This window comes from Salmo trutta, chromosome 9, assembly GCF_901001165.1.
Source record: "Salmo trutta chromosome 9, fSalTru1.1, whole genome shotgun sequence".
NCBI lineage: Eukaryota > Metazoa > Chordata > Actinopteri > Salmoniformes > Salmonidae > Salmo > Salmo trutta.
In genome coordinates, this window is record NC_042965.1 from 41357313 (window position 1) to 41373907 (window position 16595).

At 46.8% G+C, this 16595-nt stretch overlaps 1 protein-coding gene across 1 annotated transcript; it reads right to left on the reverse strand.

The window, feature by feature from the left end:
- Positions 1–253: 253 nt before the first annotated feature.
- Positions 254–2659, reverse strand: LOC115199671 (extensin-1-like). The gene is made up of 2 exons (XM_029761976.1): positions 2466–2659; positions 254–2048 (listed from the first exon to the last, which is right to left on the reverse strand). Exons 1-2 carry the CDS (start codon positions 2657–2659, stop codon positions 254–256), a joined length of 1989 nt encoding a protein of 662 aa, XP_029617836.1.
- Between the last annotated feature and the right edge of the window lie 13936 nt (positions 2660–16595).

The window sequence follows — 16595 nt, forward strand, 5'->3', positions numbered from 1 at the left end:
GACAGACTGACCCTAGCCCCCCGACACATAAACTACAGCAGCATAAATCCTGGAGGCTGAGACAGGAGGGGTCAGGAGACACTGTGGCCCCATCCGATGAAATCCCCGGACAGGGCCAAACAGGTAGGATATAACCCCACCCACTTTGCCAAAGCACAGCCTCCACACCACTGGAGGGATATCTCTAACCACCAACATACCATCCCGGGACAAGGCCGAGTATAGCCCACAAAGATCTCCGCCACGGCAGAACCTAAGGGGCTGTGCCAAAAGTACTGAGGGGGGGGGTGGAGAGCAGAGTGTTGAGGGGAGGTGGAGACCAGATTGTTGAGGGGGCGTGGAGACCAGATTGTTGAGGGGGCGTGGAGATCAGAGTGTTGAATGGGGCGTGGAGACCAGAGTGTTGAGGGGGCATGGAGACCAGAGTGTTGAGGGGAGGTGGAGACCAGAGTGTTGAGGGGAGGGGGGGACCAGAGTGTTGAGGGGAGGGGGGGACCAGAGTGTTGAGGGGGCGTGGAGACCAGAGTGTTGAGGGGGCGTGGAGACCAGACTGTTGAGGGGAGGTGGAGACCAGAGTGTTGAGGGGAGGGTGGAGACCAGAGTGTTGAGGGGGCGTGGAGACCAGAGTGTTGAGGGGAGGTGGAGACCAGAGTGTTGAGGGGGTGTGGAGACCAGAGTGTTGAGGGGGCGTGGAGACCAGAGTGTTGAGGGGAGGGGGGCACCAGAGTGTTGAGGGGAGGTGGAGACCAGAGTGTTGAGGGGAGGTGGAGACCAGAGTGTTGAGGGGAGGGGAGACCAGAGTGTTGAGGGGGTTTGGAGACCAGAGTGTTGAGGGGGCGTGGAGACCAGAGAATTGAGGGGGTGTGGAGACCAGAGTGTTGAGGGGAGGGGGGACCAGAGTGTTGAGGGGAGGTGGAGACCAGAGTGTTGAGGGGAGGTGGAGACCAGAGTGTTGAGGGGGTGTGGAGACCAGAGTGTTGAGGGGAGGGGGGGACCAGAGTGTTGAGGGGGCGTGGAGACCAGAGTGTTGAGGGGAGGGTGGAGACCAGAGTGTTGAGGGGAGGTGGAGACCAGAGTGTTGAGGGGGCGTGGAGACCAGAGTGTTGAGGGGAGGTGGAGACCAGAGTGTTGAGGGGGTTTGGAGACCAGAGTGTTGAGGGGGCGTGGAGACCAGAGAATTGAGGGGGTGTGGAGACCAGAGTGTTGAGGGGAGGGGGGACCAGAGTGTTGAGGGGAGGTGGAGACCAGAGTGTTGAGGGGAGGTGGAGACCAGAGTGTTGAGGGGGCGTGGAGACCAGAGTGTTGAGGGGGCGTGGAGACCAGAGTGTTGAGGGGGTGTGGAGACCAGAGTGTTGAGGGGCGTGGAGACCAGAGTGTTGAGGGGACGTGGAGACCAGAGTGTTGAGGGGAGGTGGTGACCAAAGTGTTGAGGGGGCGTGGAGACCAGAGTGTTGAGGGGGCGTGGAGACCAGAGTGTTGAGGGGGCATGGAGACCAGAGTGTTGAGGGGGCGTGGAGACCAGAGTGTTGAGGGGAGGTGGAGACCAGAGTGTTGAGGGGGCGTGGAGACCAGAGTGTTGAGGGGGCGTGGAGACCAGAGTGTTGAGGGGAGGTGGAGACCAGAGTTTTGAGGGGAGGGTGGAGACCAGAGTGTTGAGGGGAGGTGGGGACCAGAGTGTTGAGGGGAGGGGGGGACCAGAGTGTTGAGGGGGCGTGGAGACCAGAGTGTTGAGGGGGCGTGGAGACCAGAGTATTGAGGGGATGTGGAGACCAGAGTGTTGAGGGGGCGTGGAGACCAGAGTGTTGAGGGGAGGGGGGGACCAAAGTGTTGAGGGGGCGTGGAGACCAGAGTGTTGAGGGGGCGTGGAGACCAGAGTGTTGAGGGGGCGTGGAGACCAGAGTGTTGAGGGGAGGTGGAGACCAGAGTGTTGAGGGGGGGTGGAGACCAGAGTGTTGAGGGGAGGGGGGGACCAGAGTGTTGAGGGGGCGTGGAGACCAGAGTGTTGAGGGGAGGTGGAGACCAGAATATTGAAGTGGGGGGGTGGAGCCCTGATTATTGAGGGGGGGTGGACCAGAGTATTGAAGGGGGGACCAGAGTATTGTTTGGTTTAATTAATAGATTACCTTTAACATGAAAACACATTTTGTTTCAGGTTTATGGCTTGTGGCTGGTTCTGGGTCTGCTTTTTGTGACTTCTATTCTGACTGCAGTACAAGATATCAGGATCAGTGATATCAGATCTTATATATGCAGAAAAAGTACAACCTATGAGAACATTAACGATAGCGTAGTGGACAGTACATTCAAAACTTATCACATGGCTCTTTATGAGGAGAATATTAAGGAAGAGATAGACATTCTTATTGAAAAAGACTTAAAGAGAACAGCTAAGGAGAGTGTAGTTCTTAAAATCAGAGAACTACTACAGCCCTCTTCGACTGCAGCCCCTCCAACCCCCACCACACAGGGAGGAGGCGGGGCAACCTCTACAACCCCCACCACACAGGGAGGAGGCGGGGCAACCTCTACAACCCCCACCACACAGGGAGGAGGCGGGGCAACCTCTACAACCCCCACCACACAGGGAGGAGGCGGGGCAAGCAGCTGCACCACCCATCTTGAGGTGGAAGATCGAGTGATCACCCTTGACAACCTTCATTTTGAAAAAATATCTGATCTATATTCTCATATAATCAGCTCTATGTTCCCTGAACTACCCAGTTCTGCAGCCTCTACAGCATCTGCAACCCCCCAACAGCCCAGACAGAGAGAAGACAGGCCAAGCAGCAACAGAATCGTTTAGGGAACAACAACAGAAACCAGAAAAGAACAAACAAATTCAAGGAACGATAACTGAAAAAGTGGCCAGATGCCACTATTTGAGGAAGGCCCTCAACCCAAACTGTGGTGTAATACTGGTAAATGGTATAATATAGATTTTTGCATCAAATGTGTGAAATGTCACTAATTTGGTTATAATATGTGAAATGATATGGACATTAATATTATCATACCTGTATGTGAACCGTTTGTGAAAACTGTGGCTTTCAAGTGAAATCCTCAAATCAGCCACACAAAAATAAACTGTAGCGAGTAGCGACCCTGTGTTTATAAGGCTACTTCTGTCTCACAACAAACTGTGTTTCTTGTTAAGGTGGCAGCAATAGTCTGGTACAATACAACTAGTATGGGTTATATGAGGGGGAGTGAACAACTGTGGGTGATAAACCTTAACAACTACCCTGTATGGCAAACATGAGCCTGTTAGACCACAGTGATGATTGACAGAGCTGTTCTAAATCATCTTTATTTCTAGACTATAACCAATGTAACCTTCATTAATGAATATGTGTTAATATAACCAGTAAAGTATTATTTTTTGTCCTTGATGCTACAATTCATATTTTGTTTCAACAGATTAAATTCTGTCTTTATTTTCTTATTTAACAAGTTGTTCATCCATAAAGTGCCAGGTGTACAAGCTAATATTGGTATCTCTACCATCTTGGCAAACAAAACCACAGACTGTAAATCACCAGCATGCAGCTGCAGCTGAGGTGTGTTTAGCAGAGGTATAACCAGACTAGTAGAGGTCTACCAGGAACTAACATCATCACTCTGTTCATCTGGAGAGAGGAAAGTAGACAGGACGGTAGTCAGGAGACGCTGTAGAAACTCTGATACTGATAGGTTATAATAAGGTGAAACATGGAGCACTTCAAGCCAGCATTTGACATTCTGATCTCACAAGTGAGAAGAACAGGCAGTTTTTACATGACCTCCTTTGCTCTTATTCTTTACCATGTTGTGTTTGATGAGCACTTGAAATGCTTATGTAAACACGGTGTTAAACCAGAGGTTACCTATAACCATTGTACCGTCTACATGGTGTTGCCAGCTCTGATATTGTTTTTGCTCATTCTCTGGATGGACGGAGAGTTTCAACGAATCTTGAGAATTACATGCAGATGCAGATGTAGCTATAATTTGTGGGGAAGACTGTTGTCAAGCCTCATTAAGGCGACTGCTATAGGGTTGCTGTGGGTTGTGTCTGTGTTAATTGATGGGGACTGGTACGTGTGCTATCAAAGAGCAATGCTTCCCTGCAGGAACAACACCACACCCTCCCAAGAGGAACTCGAAACTCGTTTCAAAAGGGAGTCCGTGGTGAGTACCTTTCATTATTTACTAGTTATTTGTTAAAATTCCCCAGAGTATTGGGGGGGGGGAGACCAGAGTATTGAGGGAGGTTTAGACCAGGGATGCGTTCAGTTTGCTATGTTGCGGAACGGCTTGTACTGAACGACACGTTTCCCCCAAACTTTCTTGTACGTTCTTGAACAGATCAGTCTAGACTTTGTTTGCTCCCATTTGGTGGGTGTGGCGAGGTGTGGCTAGACTCAATGAGTGATATGTTTAAATGGCAGTGGCCATGCTGACAGCGTTCCCCAACACGCAACTAAACTCCTCCCCTTTTGGTCTTTCAGCACAGTGCTGTTTCCCTTTGATTTAACGTTTCAGATCATAAAAACGTGCTGAACACATCCCGGAGTATTGATGGGGGGGTTGTTTGGTCTAACTAATTACCTTTAACATGAAAACACATTTTGTTTCAGGTTATTGGCTTGGGACTGGTTCTGGGTCTGCTTATTGCAACTTCTATTCTGACTGCAATACCTTGGAGAGATATCTGTTCTATTCTAAATGCAACAATTTGTTTCTGTTTTAGTTTGTGCAACTGCTATAGTTGTACAACGTCTAAGTGCGCTAACTGCTGCATGATATGTAAAATCAAACCTTATCACAGGGAACTATTTGAGGAGAATATTTGGGAACAGACAGAAATTCTTATTGAAAAAGACTTAAAGAGAACAGCTAATGAGTGTGTAGTTCTGAAAAGCAGAGAAATACTATGCCTTTCAAATGCAGCCTATAGAAACATACAGACTCCACCACACAGTGAGGAGATGGGGCAACCCCTCAACCCCACCACACATGGAGGAGACAGGCCAACATTTACAACCCCCACCACACAGGGAGGAGACAGGCCAACATCTACAACCCCCACCACACAGGGAGGAGACAGGCCAACATCTACAACCCCCACCACACAGGGAGGAGGCGGGGCAACATCTACAACCCCCACCACACAGGGAGGAGGCGGGGCAACATCTACAACTTCCACCAGACAGGGAGGAGGCGGGGCAAGCTGCACCACCCATCCTGAAGTGGAAGATAGAGTGATCACCCTTGACAACCTTGATTTTGAAAAAATATCTGATCTATATTCTTGTATAATCAGCTCTATGTTCCCTGAACCACCCAGTTCTGCAGCCTCTACAGCCCATCCAACCCCCCAACAGCCCAGACAGGGAGAAGACGGGCCAAGCAGCAGCATGGAAAGAATGAAGCTGATAGAGCGCAGAAATGATTGACAGAGCTGTTCTAAACAATCTTTTTTTCTAGGCTATAACCAACTTGATTAATGCATATGTGTTAATATAACCAATGAATTTTTTTTGTTTGTTTCCGTCAAAAATATTTTGTAGGTGTTGCTGTTCGATTCTGTCTGTGTTTCCTTGTAAGGTTATCTATTTGTGCAACTGCAAAAAAATGACAATGTCTGAGTGCATTAACTGTTGGATGAGGAACTGGGAAATAATACCTTAACAAAGGGCACTTTTTCAGGAGTCTATTTGGGAACCAGTGTAACCTTCATTAATGCATATGTGTTAATATAACCAGTGAATATAATTGTTTTATCATTGATGCTAAAATTCATATTTTGATACTGTTGAGTATATTCTGTCTTTATATCTACCTTTAAAGAACAATTCAAAAATATATAATAATACTAACAGTCTTTATCTCCTCTTGTCTTCAATGTACAACAGCTGTGGTGTTCACTTTGTAATACTATACATGTTTATGCTGTTCATTATGAATAGTCTCTAAAATAAATATAATAGTTGTAATTTTTCCTATACAGTCTTGATTGATCAATTAATGACTGAACACATTTGTATAATAATGGATCAACACTGTCAGTTAACTAAAATCAACCAGTGTCACGCCCTGACCGGGTGAACTCAGGTGTTTTGGGTCAGGGTGGTTTATGTTGGGTGGTTTTCCTGTGTTTGTTTTCTGTTTTGCGTTGGAGCCTTGTGTTGGCTCTATTGGGGAGTATTTCTATGTTGGTTTCTGTCTTCCCAATCAGAGACAGCTGTCGCTAGTTGTCTCTGATTGGGATCTCATTTAAGTTCATTTTCCCCCACGCTGTTTGTGGGGAATTGTAGTTTGCACTGTGTTTCGTTTCTCCTGTGAAACTGTCACCATCTGTCGTGTTTATTGTTTTTTCGTGTACATCATATTTGAATAAAATGATGTGGAGCACGCAACCCGCTGCGTATTGGTCTGACAGTGATTTCGAGATATCTTCCGATGAGGGAGAATACGAGGAACGTTACAGAATTCCCCACCGAACCAGGACCAAGCAGCGGGAGGAAAAGGAGCGCGAGAGATGGGCTCGCGAGGGAAAGGAGTTCTGGACCTGGGAGGAGATCATGTCGGGGAAAGGACCCTGGCGGACGGACTCCCAGGTCGAGGAGGAAAAGCCAGCCGGTAGACGGAGTCGCAGGCGGCGGTCGAGGAAGCCCGGAAAACAGCCCCAAGAAAATTTTGGGGGGGGGCTAATGGGGTGGTCCGGTAGGGCAGAGGAAGAGCCCAGACCACTGCTCTCGTGGGGGATGACGGCGGAGGAAGAGACGAGGATGAGGCAGTTGAATGAGGACCTGCAGAGGGAAGATCTGGAGGAGGAGCCCTGGTATGCGGAGTTGCGCGCTGTGTCGCCAGTGCGCCCGCACAGCCCAGTGCGTCCGGTGGACAGACCCAGCACATGCCGTGCTAAGATGGGAATCCAGCCGGGACGAGTGGCTAAACCAGCTCCACGCTACAGGTCACCTATACGTGTTCACAGTCCTGTCTGGCCCGTCCCTGCTCCCCGCACCAAGCCCACGGTGCGTGTCCCCAGTCCTGTCCGGCCCGTTCCTGCTCCCCGCACCAGGTTAGTGGTGCGTGTCCCCAGTCCTGTCCGGCCCGTCCCTGCTCCCCGCACCAGGTTAGTGGTGCGTGTCCCCAGTCCTGTCCGGCCCGTCCCTGCTCCCCGCACCAGGTTAGTGGTGCGTGTCCCCAGTCCTGTCCGGCCCGTCCCTGCTCCCCGCACCAGGTTAGTGGTGCGTGTCCCCAGTCCTGTCCGGCCCGTCCCTGCTCCCCGCACCAAGTCAGTGGTGCGTGTCCCCAGTCCTGTCCGGCCCGTTCCTGCTCCCCGCACCAGGTTAGTGGTGCGTGTCCCCAGTCCTGTCCGGCCCGTCCCTGCTCCCCGCACCAAGTCAGTGGTGCGTGTCCCCAGTCCTGTCCGGCCCGTCCCTGCTCCCCGCACCAGGTTAGTGGTGCGTGTCCCCAGTCCTGTCCGGCCCGTCCCTGCTCCCCGCACCAGGTTAGTGGTGCGTGTCCCCAGTCCTGTCCGGCCCGTCCCTGCTCCCCGCACCAAGTCAGTGGTGCGTGTCCCCAGTCCTGTCCGGCCCGTCCCTGCTGCCCGCACCAAACCAGTGGTGCGTGTTCCCAGTCCGGCACGGCCCGGGTCCGGTCCACCGGTGCCCAATCCTGTTCCGGGCGACGGCTCCGCTCCAGAGCCTGGGCATGCCTCTCCACAGTGGTCCAGTCCGGGCCAGAGGGGTAGGGCTAAGGGGGAGGCGGGGGGGAGAACACGCCCGGGGCCAGAGCCTCCACCGAGGGTGAGGCGCCCACCCGGATTCCCCCCCCCTAATAGACTTAAGTTTGGTGCGCCGGGAGTACGCACCGTTGAGGGGGGGGTACTGTCACGCCCTGACCGGGTGAACTCAGGTGTTTTGGGTCAGGGTGGTTTATGTTGGGTGGTTTTCCTGTGTTTGTTTTCTGTTTTGCGTTGGAGCCTTGTGTTGGCTCTATTGGGGAGTATTTCTATGTTGGTTTCTGTCTTCCCAATCAGAGACAGCTGTCGCTAGTTGTCTCTGATTGGGATCTCATTTAAGTTCATTTTCCCCCACGCTGTTTGTGGGGAATTGTAGTTTGCACTGTGTTTCGTTTCTCCTGTGAAACTGTCACCATCTGTCGTGTTTATTGTTTTTTCGTGTACATCATATTTGAATAAAATGATGTGGAGCACGCAACCCGCTGCGTATTGGTCTGACAGTGATTTCGAGATATCTTCCGATGAGGGAGAATACGAGGAACGTTACAACCAGCAATGATTGGGGTGATATTTGCATTGGTAAATGGGGTCCTACTCTTCATTTTGTCATTTCCTGTAGGCCTTTTCAGTGGATTCACATGTAGTCATTGTATCAGGATATTGCCAAAACCTTTTTCAGTGGACCGAGGCCTTTTCAGTGGATCCACATGTAGAGAATGGTGTAACAAAGGTCAGAATTCTGTGAAAATTCTGAATAGAAGGCTCTGATTGGCTCTGATCAACCAGTTGGCTCTTTATGACATCATCAACACTAAACACTAGTTGTATCTGTCAGATCAGATCTACAGTCATTTCTCTCCGCTTTCTACTTTTGGATGATTGAATGATTCATAGCAGATCTTGCAGCGTGATAGGGTCAAATCAAGGTCACTATCAGCAGACTTCCTGTAGACTGCCTGAACTGCTGTTAGTCTCCTCTAAAGGTTTCAGTGTACTGTCTGGTTTGTGAGAAGAAGAGAATTAAGGAGACTAATCACTATAACTGGCCACCAATGTTCCCTCTCTTTTTTCGGCACTGATTTCAGGTCTGCTGAGCGAAAACTTGAAAGTTGTAAAAATTCTGTGCAACTTCTGCCACAGGCATTTATTGTGAACACGGAGGCTGTACCCACTTGAAGTTACAGTTTTAACAGTGGCCAAGTAGGCTACTGTGGCTATTTGATCATAATGTATGCCTATCAGATTGGCCTACCGTTAAAAACAAGTGAGAAAATGCATCCTATAACATTTTAACATGGAAATAGCTGTTCTATCATTCAGCCTACAGTAGCAGCCGGTGTGTGGTGTTCAATGTAGGCCTCCATTCCGTTAGACTTTTGGAAAAAAAATGCAGGGCTCTTTACCTTACTTGCTATTCAAAGATTTCTAGAAATCCACACATTTTATGCTCTTGTAGGAAGCAATCACTAGAAATGATCTTTAACTGGGCTAATAACTCATTACCAGCAAAGAACATGAACAAATGTGCACATTTGGAGGCTACATTATAGGCTACATTATAGCCTGGTCTAAGATCAGTTTGTGCTGTACTTCCAACTCTCTGTCCATTAGAATTGTCTAAACAGCACAAACAGAGCTGGGACCAGGCTATGATGTCATCACAAACGGAAAGGATGACATCACAACTTTGATCAACCATGTTGGTTTGTGTTGGAGTTTGTTGTGGCATTGTTCTAGAGGCCTGAATAGAAAGACACACAGAATAATAAATTGTTGCTGAATGAATGCATCTCTTCATTTACAGAAAGAAACAACAGAGGAATTCCAGAGAAGAAGTGAGTTCCAAGTTTGCAACACAATTCTTCTAAACTTGGGAGGTGAAATCATGTTGTGCAAGTTTGTAATGTCTTGAATTTTTGTCGGTGAAGAAATGGTGCATGTAGTTGATGACTGCGCTGCTGCCTTTGCTGGATGACATGCCTTCATCAATCAAGTAGTTGACTTGTTATGGTATTCCTTCACAGCAGACTCCAAACAAGCCACACTTGCGAGGAGTTAAAAAGTAGATGGGAGCTGGTTACATAGGGTCAGAAGGATAGTAGATGGGAGCTGGTTACATAGGGTCAGAAGGATAGTAGATGGGAGCTGGTTACATAGGGTCAGAAGGATAGTGCACCCTGTCAGTCTGTCCTTACACAGCTCAGTGAAAGGTATTTGCCTGCATCCCATATATATATATATATAGAATATGTGGACAACTACAAATACCTAGGTGTCTGGTTAGACTGTAAGCTCTCCTTCCAGACTCACGTTAAACATCTCCAATCCAAAGTTAAATCTAGAATTGGCTTCCTATTTCGCAACAAAGCATCCTTCTCTCATGCTGCCAAGCATACCCTCGTAAAACTGACCATCCTACCGATCCTCGACTTCGGCGATGTCATTTACAAAATAGCCTCCAATACCCTACTCAATAAACTGGATGCAGTCTATCCATCCGTTTTGTCACCAAAGCCCCATATACAGCCCACCACTGCGACCTGTATGCTCTCGTTGGCTGGCCCTCGCTTCATACTCGTTGCCAAACCCACTGGCTCCAGGTCATCTACAAGACCCTGCTAGGTAAAGTCCCCCCTTATCTCAGCTCACTGGTCACCATAGCAGCACCCACCTGTAGCACGCGCTCCAGCAGGTATATCTCTCTGGTCACCCCCAAAGCCAATTCCTCCTTTGGCCACCTTTCCTTCCAGTTCTCTGCTGCCAATGACTGGAACGAACTACAAAAATCTCTGAAACTCGAAACACTTATCTCCCTCACTAGCTTTAATCACCAGCTGTCAGAGCAGCTCACTGCACCTGATCACTGCACCTGTACATAGCCCATCTATAATTTAGCCCAAACAACTCCCTCTTTCCTACTGTATTTATTTATTTATTTTGCTCCTTTGCACCCCATTATTTATATTTCTACTTTGCACTTTCTTCCACTACAAATCTACCATTCCAGTGTTTTACTTGCTATTGTAAGGCTCTGGGCGTAGTGGGTGCGAAGTCAGGCGCAGGAAGCAGAGAGTACAGGGTAGTGCTTTAATGTTACACAACGGCGAACACAAGTCACCCCACAGAGATACAGGGCGCACACAAAAACAAAGTGCCCCAAACACTGGGGACTGAAACAGTCCGAGGAAACCCACGTTCAAGCACCTCAAACGCGAGCGTGCACAGAAGCAAAATACACAAAACAAACCCGCACACAGAGCAGGCAGGCCTACTGGCTACAATAACCCAGCTAATCAGCCCAACACAAAACAGGTGCAAACAATAAACAGAGAGGGGGGAAAAGGGAATCAGTGGCAGCTAGTAGGCCGGTGACGACGACAGCTGAGCACCACCCGAGCCTCAAGGGGAGCTACCTTCGGTAGGAGTCGTGACAACTATATTGTATTTACTTTGCCACCATGGCCTTTTTTACCTTTACCTCCCTTATCTCACCTCATTTGCTCACATTGTATGTAGACTTATTTTTCTACTGTATTATTGACTGTAAGTTTGTTTTACTCCATGTGTAACTCTGTGTTGTTGTATGTGTCGAACTGCTTTGCTTTATCTTGGCCAGGTCGCAATTGTAAATGAGAACTTGTTCTCAACTTGCCTACCTGGTTAAATAAAGGTGAAATAAAAAATACAAATAAAAATAGAGGAGAAGGCAGAGATTGAGAACAAGACACAGGAAAGATGCAAGATGGAAAGAGGTGGAGATAGCGCAAGAAGAGGAAAGAAAGAAAGAAAGTGATGGAAAGACAGAGACAAATTGACATAGAACAGTGGTCACCAACCTTTTCTGAGTCAATATCACTTTGAGTCAATTTGCAAGCCGAGATCTACCGCTCAGATTGTTTTTAAACATTACTTAAATTACGTAAGCCTATGCTACATTAACCAATTAAAAACCGCTCTGTAGCAATGAGGTTTGTTCTGTAGGCTATTGGCCCAATACATTATCACTGCATATTGGCTGTGCTTGAATTTCCCTGCACATGTTGTTATTCTCAGACTAATTAGAAAGTATATTTAACAAATGTAGGTCTATGATCACATTGGTAATAGATAATTTGTTGTATTACTTGTGAGGCACAGCTGAGTGAGCATAATAATTACCTTTTACCTTTTTACTGAACTGATGGCCTGCATCTGATGGTCAGTCTGAGGGGAGGGAGGGAGCAGAGGTGAGACTCACTGTCCCTCAGCTCTGTCTCCCTCCGCTGAGGAAAGGGGACACAGTTGTCCAGCTGATGACAAAACTCAAGACGCACTGCATAAGTCTGATGCACCAATTAATGTTGGAAGGAAGGAGAAGGAGGAAGGAGAGGGAGATCGAAACAGAGACAGAGCCAGAAGTCACACCAGCCTTCGCTTTGGCTCCCCCTCCTGTGCAGCTCAGGCATTGGGCGTCGCCGGCATTCTAGCTGCTGCCGAACCTACTGCTGGCAAACGCCCTTAGAATAAGAGACAGAGATAGATAGAAGAAATACAAATTTCAAGAGGAGAGATGGAGGAAGTGAGAAGAAGAGAGGAGGACCAGAGAACAGTTTGAAATTGAGCGACAGAAAGGAAGAGAAAAGAAAAGCAGAAACTGACGGAGGAAGAAGAGGAGGAGGAAAGAGAATGAGAGGAGGTACAGCTAGAGAGGGACAGAGAGGTCTATCTTTGTCACTCACCATCTCTCTCTTTGTCACTTTCTGAGGGAGATGAAGTAAAACAGAAGACAGTAAGCATGGAGAATGATGGAATTAAAATAGAAGATTTACAAGCAGAGGCATTGGAACAGCTCAATATGCATGAAGAGAAGAGGCTAGAAATATTGAAGGGGGAAAGAGAACAGATAGAAGAACAACAACAACAAATCAGGAGGAAGAAGCAGGAAAGACTGTTAGCAATGGACAGACACCTGGAGAGGGTACGACGACAAGAAGAGCAGGATAAAAAAACTACAGATCGAAGAGGGTACGACAACAAGAAGACCAGGATTAAAAAACAACAGATCAAAATTGCAAAACATAAAGAAACTGACAGACTTAGAGAGGAGGAGAGGTGAAGCAGGAAGAGAGAGAGGAGGAGAGAAAGAGAGCCATTGAAGGCCACATAGCTTTAATCAGAGGAAGAGAGAAGATGACAGAGGCAAAAAAGAGGCAGGAGATGGCAGAAGAGGAAAGAAGGGATGAGAAGTACAAGAGGGGTGAGTTAGAGAAGCCTGAAGAGGAGGAGAAGAACCCTGAAGAGAAGGAGGACGACAAGGAGGACCTCTCCCCAGCCAATAAAAGTATCAGAAGGAGAGCACTGGGTGAATAAGAAGTGGGAGAAGAGGAACCTCAAAAAGACAGAGAGAATGTATCAGAGAGAGGAGGAGGGCTATGAGATCATCAACATAGGTAAGACCTGTTTTCCTTATGACATCATCTTTAGTCTCCTCTACACACACGTTAGTTCCACACCTGTCATCATGTTGTGTCGTTGTTTCACTAGAAAACTATTGACCAAACTTGTCAAACTGATCTGTTATTGACACAGGGAATTTAGAATAGAAAACTCCATGGGATCTCAACGACCCTGGTCAAAAGTAGTTCACTATTGAAGGAATATGGTAGGGATTCATATTTTTCCAAAAATCTACCAAATTTCAATACCGGGGAAAAGTAGGCTAGGCTATCTTGACAAAGAGCACGCTCAGGATGCAGAGAGCGCGCCCCTTGTAGGTTATAGCGTTTGTCACCGCAGTAAAACAAAAGGTAAATCACCAAATTGCCAGAATATCACCAATTTGGCAAAATCGAGTTGATGATTATAGAAATAGCAGATCAGCTTATGAATAACGGGGAGATGAAGAGAGGAAATTGTTTAAATATCAAGGTATCTTAAAGGGGACCAACTCTTTTAAAAAATATATACCATATCTAATCTCATAGCATTTGCTGATCACACATTATCTACCGAAGCTCTCATATGGGGAGCAATAGGAGACAGCGCAGAGAAGCGGGGGAAATGTTATAGCGGTATTTTGGCATGCATAGGCGAGACGTGCTTTGATAATGCCACCTATGGATTACAGAATAAAGTTAGGTATTTTTATGCGAGACAGGAGTGAGGATTTTGGGTTTCAGTGGGATTGGGACAACAGGAAAACAGCCTCCATGTAACGGCTGTCTTCGTCGTCAGATGAAACAGAGAAGTCATCGTCGGAAAAGGTGGACCAATACGCAGTGGAGGATGTGTTCATCATTAGAGGTTTTAATTGACTGAACGAACACTATACAAAACGAAACAAAAACGACCAGAAACAGTTCTGTTAGGAAAACACACTAACAAAATACAATTACCCACAAAACCCAAAGGAAAAACATGCTCCTTATGTGTGACTCCCAATCAAGAACAACGAACTTCAGCTGTGCCTGATTGGGAGCCACACACGGACCAAAACAAAGAAATACAAAAAACCTAGAAAAAGAACATAGAACGCCCACCCAATGTAACACCCTGGCCTAACCAAAATAAAGATAAAAAAAAACCTCTCTATGGCCAGGGCATTACACTCGGCTCTATATAAGGCTATATAAGGCTACTACATGAGTCAATAGATAAATAATACTCTTGATTTAGACTTCATTATTACATGCTAAATGTTTCTGATCAGGGATATATGAGCAAACAAATAAATTAGCTACCACTTGTCCAGCCACAGATCAATTAACCAAATATTATACAGACAGATTCTGTGAAAGCAAATCATATTGATTGATTATCAGACAAGTTACAGCGTTTGGTTGGGAATAGGCAAGGCTACTAAGCATTTACATTTACATTTTAGTCATTTAGCAGACGCTCTTATCCAGAGCGACTTACAGTAGTGAATGCATACATTTCATACATTTCATTTCATGCATTTTTATTTTATTTTTTTATATTTTATTTTTTGTACTTCACTTGCAGGCTACTATGCAAGTGAAGAGCAAAATTCACTTGTATAACTTGCTAGCAAAATGTTCTGATCAAATCAAATTTTATTGGTCACATACACACGGTTAGCAGATGTTAATGCGAGTATAGGGAAATGCTTGTGCTTCTAGTTCCCACAACGCAGTAATATCCATCGAGTAAACCTAACAATTTCACAACAATTACCTTATATACACAAGTGTAAAGGAATGAATAAGAATATGTACATAAAAATATATAAATGAGTGATGGCCGAACGGCATAGGCAAGATGCAGTGTATGGTATAGAGTACAGTATATACATATGAGATGAGTAATGTAGGGTATGTAAACATTATATGAAGTGGCATTGTTTAAAGTGGCTAGTAATACATTTATTACATCAATTTTTCCATTATTAAAGTGGCTGGAGTTGAGTCAGTATGTTGGCAGCAGCCACACAATGTTAGTGATGGCTGTTTAACAGTTTGATGGCCTTGAGATAGAAGCTGTTTTTCAGTCTCTCGGTCCCTGCTTTGACGCACCTGTACTGACCTCGCCTTCTGGATGGTAGCGGTGTGAACAGGCAGTGGCTTGGGTGGTTGTTGTCCTTGATGATCTTTTTGGCCTTCCTGTGACATCGGGTTGTGTAGGTGTCCTGGAGGGCAGGTAGTTTGCCCCCGGTGATGCGTTGGACAGACCGCACCACCCTCTGGAGAGCCCTGCTGTTGCGGGCGGTGCAGTTGCCATACCAGGCGGTGATACAGCCCAACAGCATGCTCTCAATTGTGCATCTGTAAAAGTTTGTGAGGGTTGAAGAGACACTGTTGCACCTTCTTCACCACACTGTCTGTGTGGGTGGACCATTTCAGATTGTTAGTTATGTATATGTCGAAAATTTCCACCTCACCACTGCGGTCTCGTCATTGTTGGGAATCAGGCCTACTTGTGTTGTGACGTCTGCAAAATTTACAATTCACCTAACAACAATGGGTGTGGCTGAAATAACGAAATCTACTAATTTGAAGGGGTGTCCACATACTTGTGTATATATACAGTCGTAGCCAAAAGTTTTGAGAAGTCTGCTGCTTCAGTTTGTATGATGGCAATTTGCATATACTCCAGAATGTTATGAAGAGTGATCAGATGAACTGCAATTAATTGCAAAGTCCCTCTTTGCCATGCAAATGAACTGAATCCCCCAAAAACATTTCCACTGCATTTGAGCCCTGCCACAAAAGGACCAGCTGACATCATGTCAGTGATTCTCCCGTTAACACAGGTGTGAGTGTTGACTAGGACAAGGCTGGAGATCACTCTGTGATGCTGATTGAGTTAGAATAACAGACTGGAAGCTTCAAAGGGAGGGTGGTGCTTGGAATCATTGTTCTTCTTCTGTTAAGCATGGTTACCTGCAAGGAAACACGTGCCGTCATCATTGCTTTGCACAAAAAGGGCGTCACAGGCAAGGATATTGCTGCCAGTAAGATTTTAACTAAATCAACCATTTATCGGATCATCAACAACTTCAAGGAGAGCGGTTCAGTTGTTGTGAAGAAGGCTTCAGGGGGCCCAAGAAAGTCCAGCAAGCGCCAGGACCGTCTCCTAAAGTTGATTCAGCTGCGAGATCGGGGCACCACCAGTACAGAGCTTGCTCATGTATGGCAGCAGGCAGGGGTGAGTGCATCTGCAAGCACAGTGAGGCGAAGACTTTTGGAGGATGGCCTGGTGTCAAGAAGGGCAGCAAAGAAGCCACTTCTCTCCAGGAAAAACATCAGGGACAGACTGATATTCTGCAAAAGGTACAGGGATTGGACTGCTGAGGACTGGGGTAAAGTCATTTTCTCTGATGAATCACCTTTCCGATTGTTTTGGGCATCCGGAAAAAAACTTGTCC

What these genes read in the sequence shown, in the direction of transcription:
- LOC115199671 (XM_029761976.1), bottom strand. Translation starts at nt 2,659, where the DNA reads ATGAAGGTTGTCAAGGGTGATCACTCGATCTTCCACCTCAAGATGGGT. An exon ending in GGTTGCCCCGCCTCCTCCCT is followed by an intron (nt 2,049 to 2,465) that starts GTGTGGTGGGGG and finishes CTCAATAATCAG; the next exon opens with GGCTCCACCCCCCCACTTCA.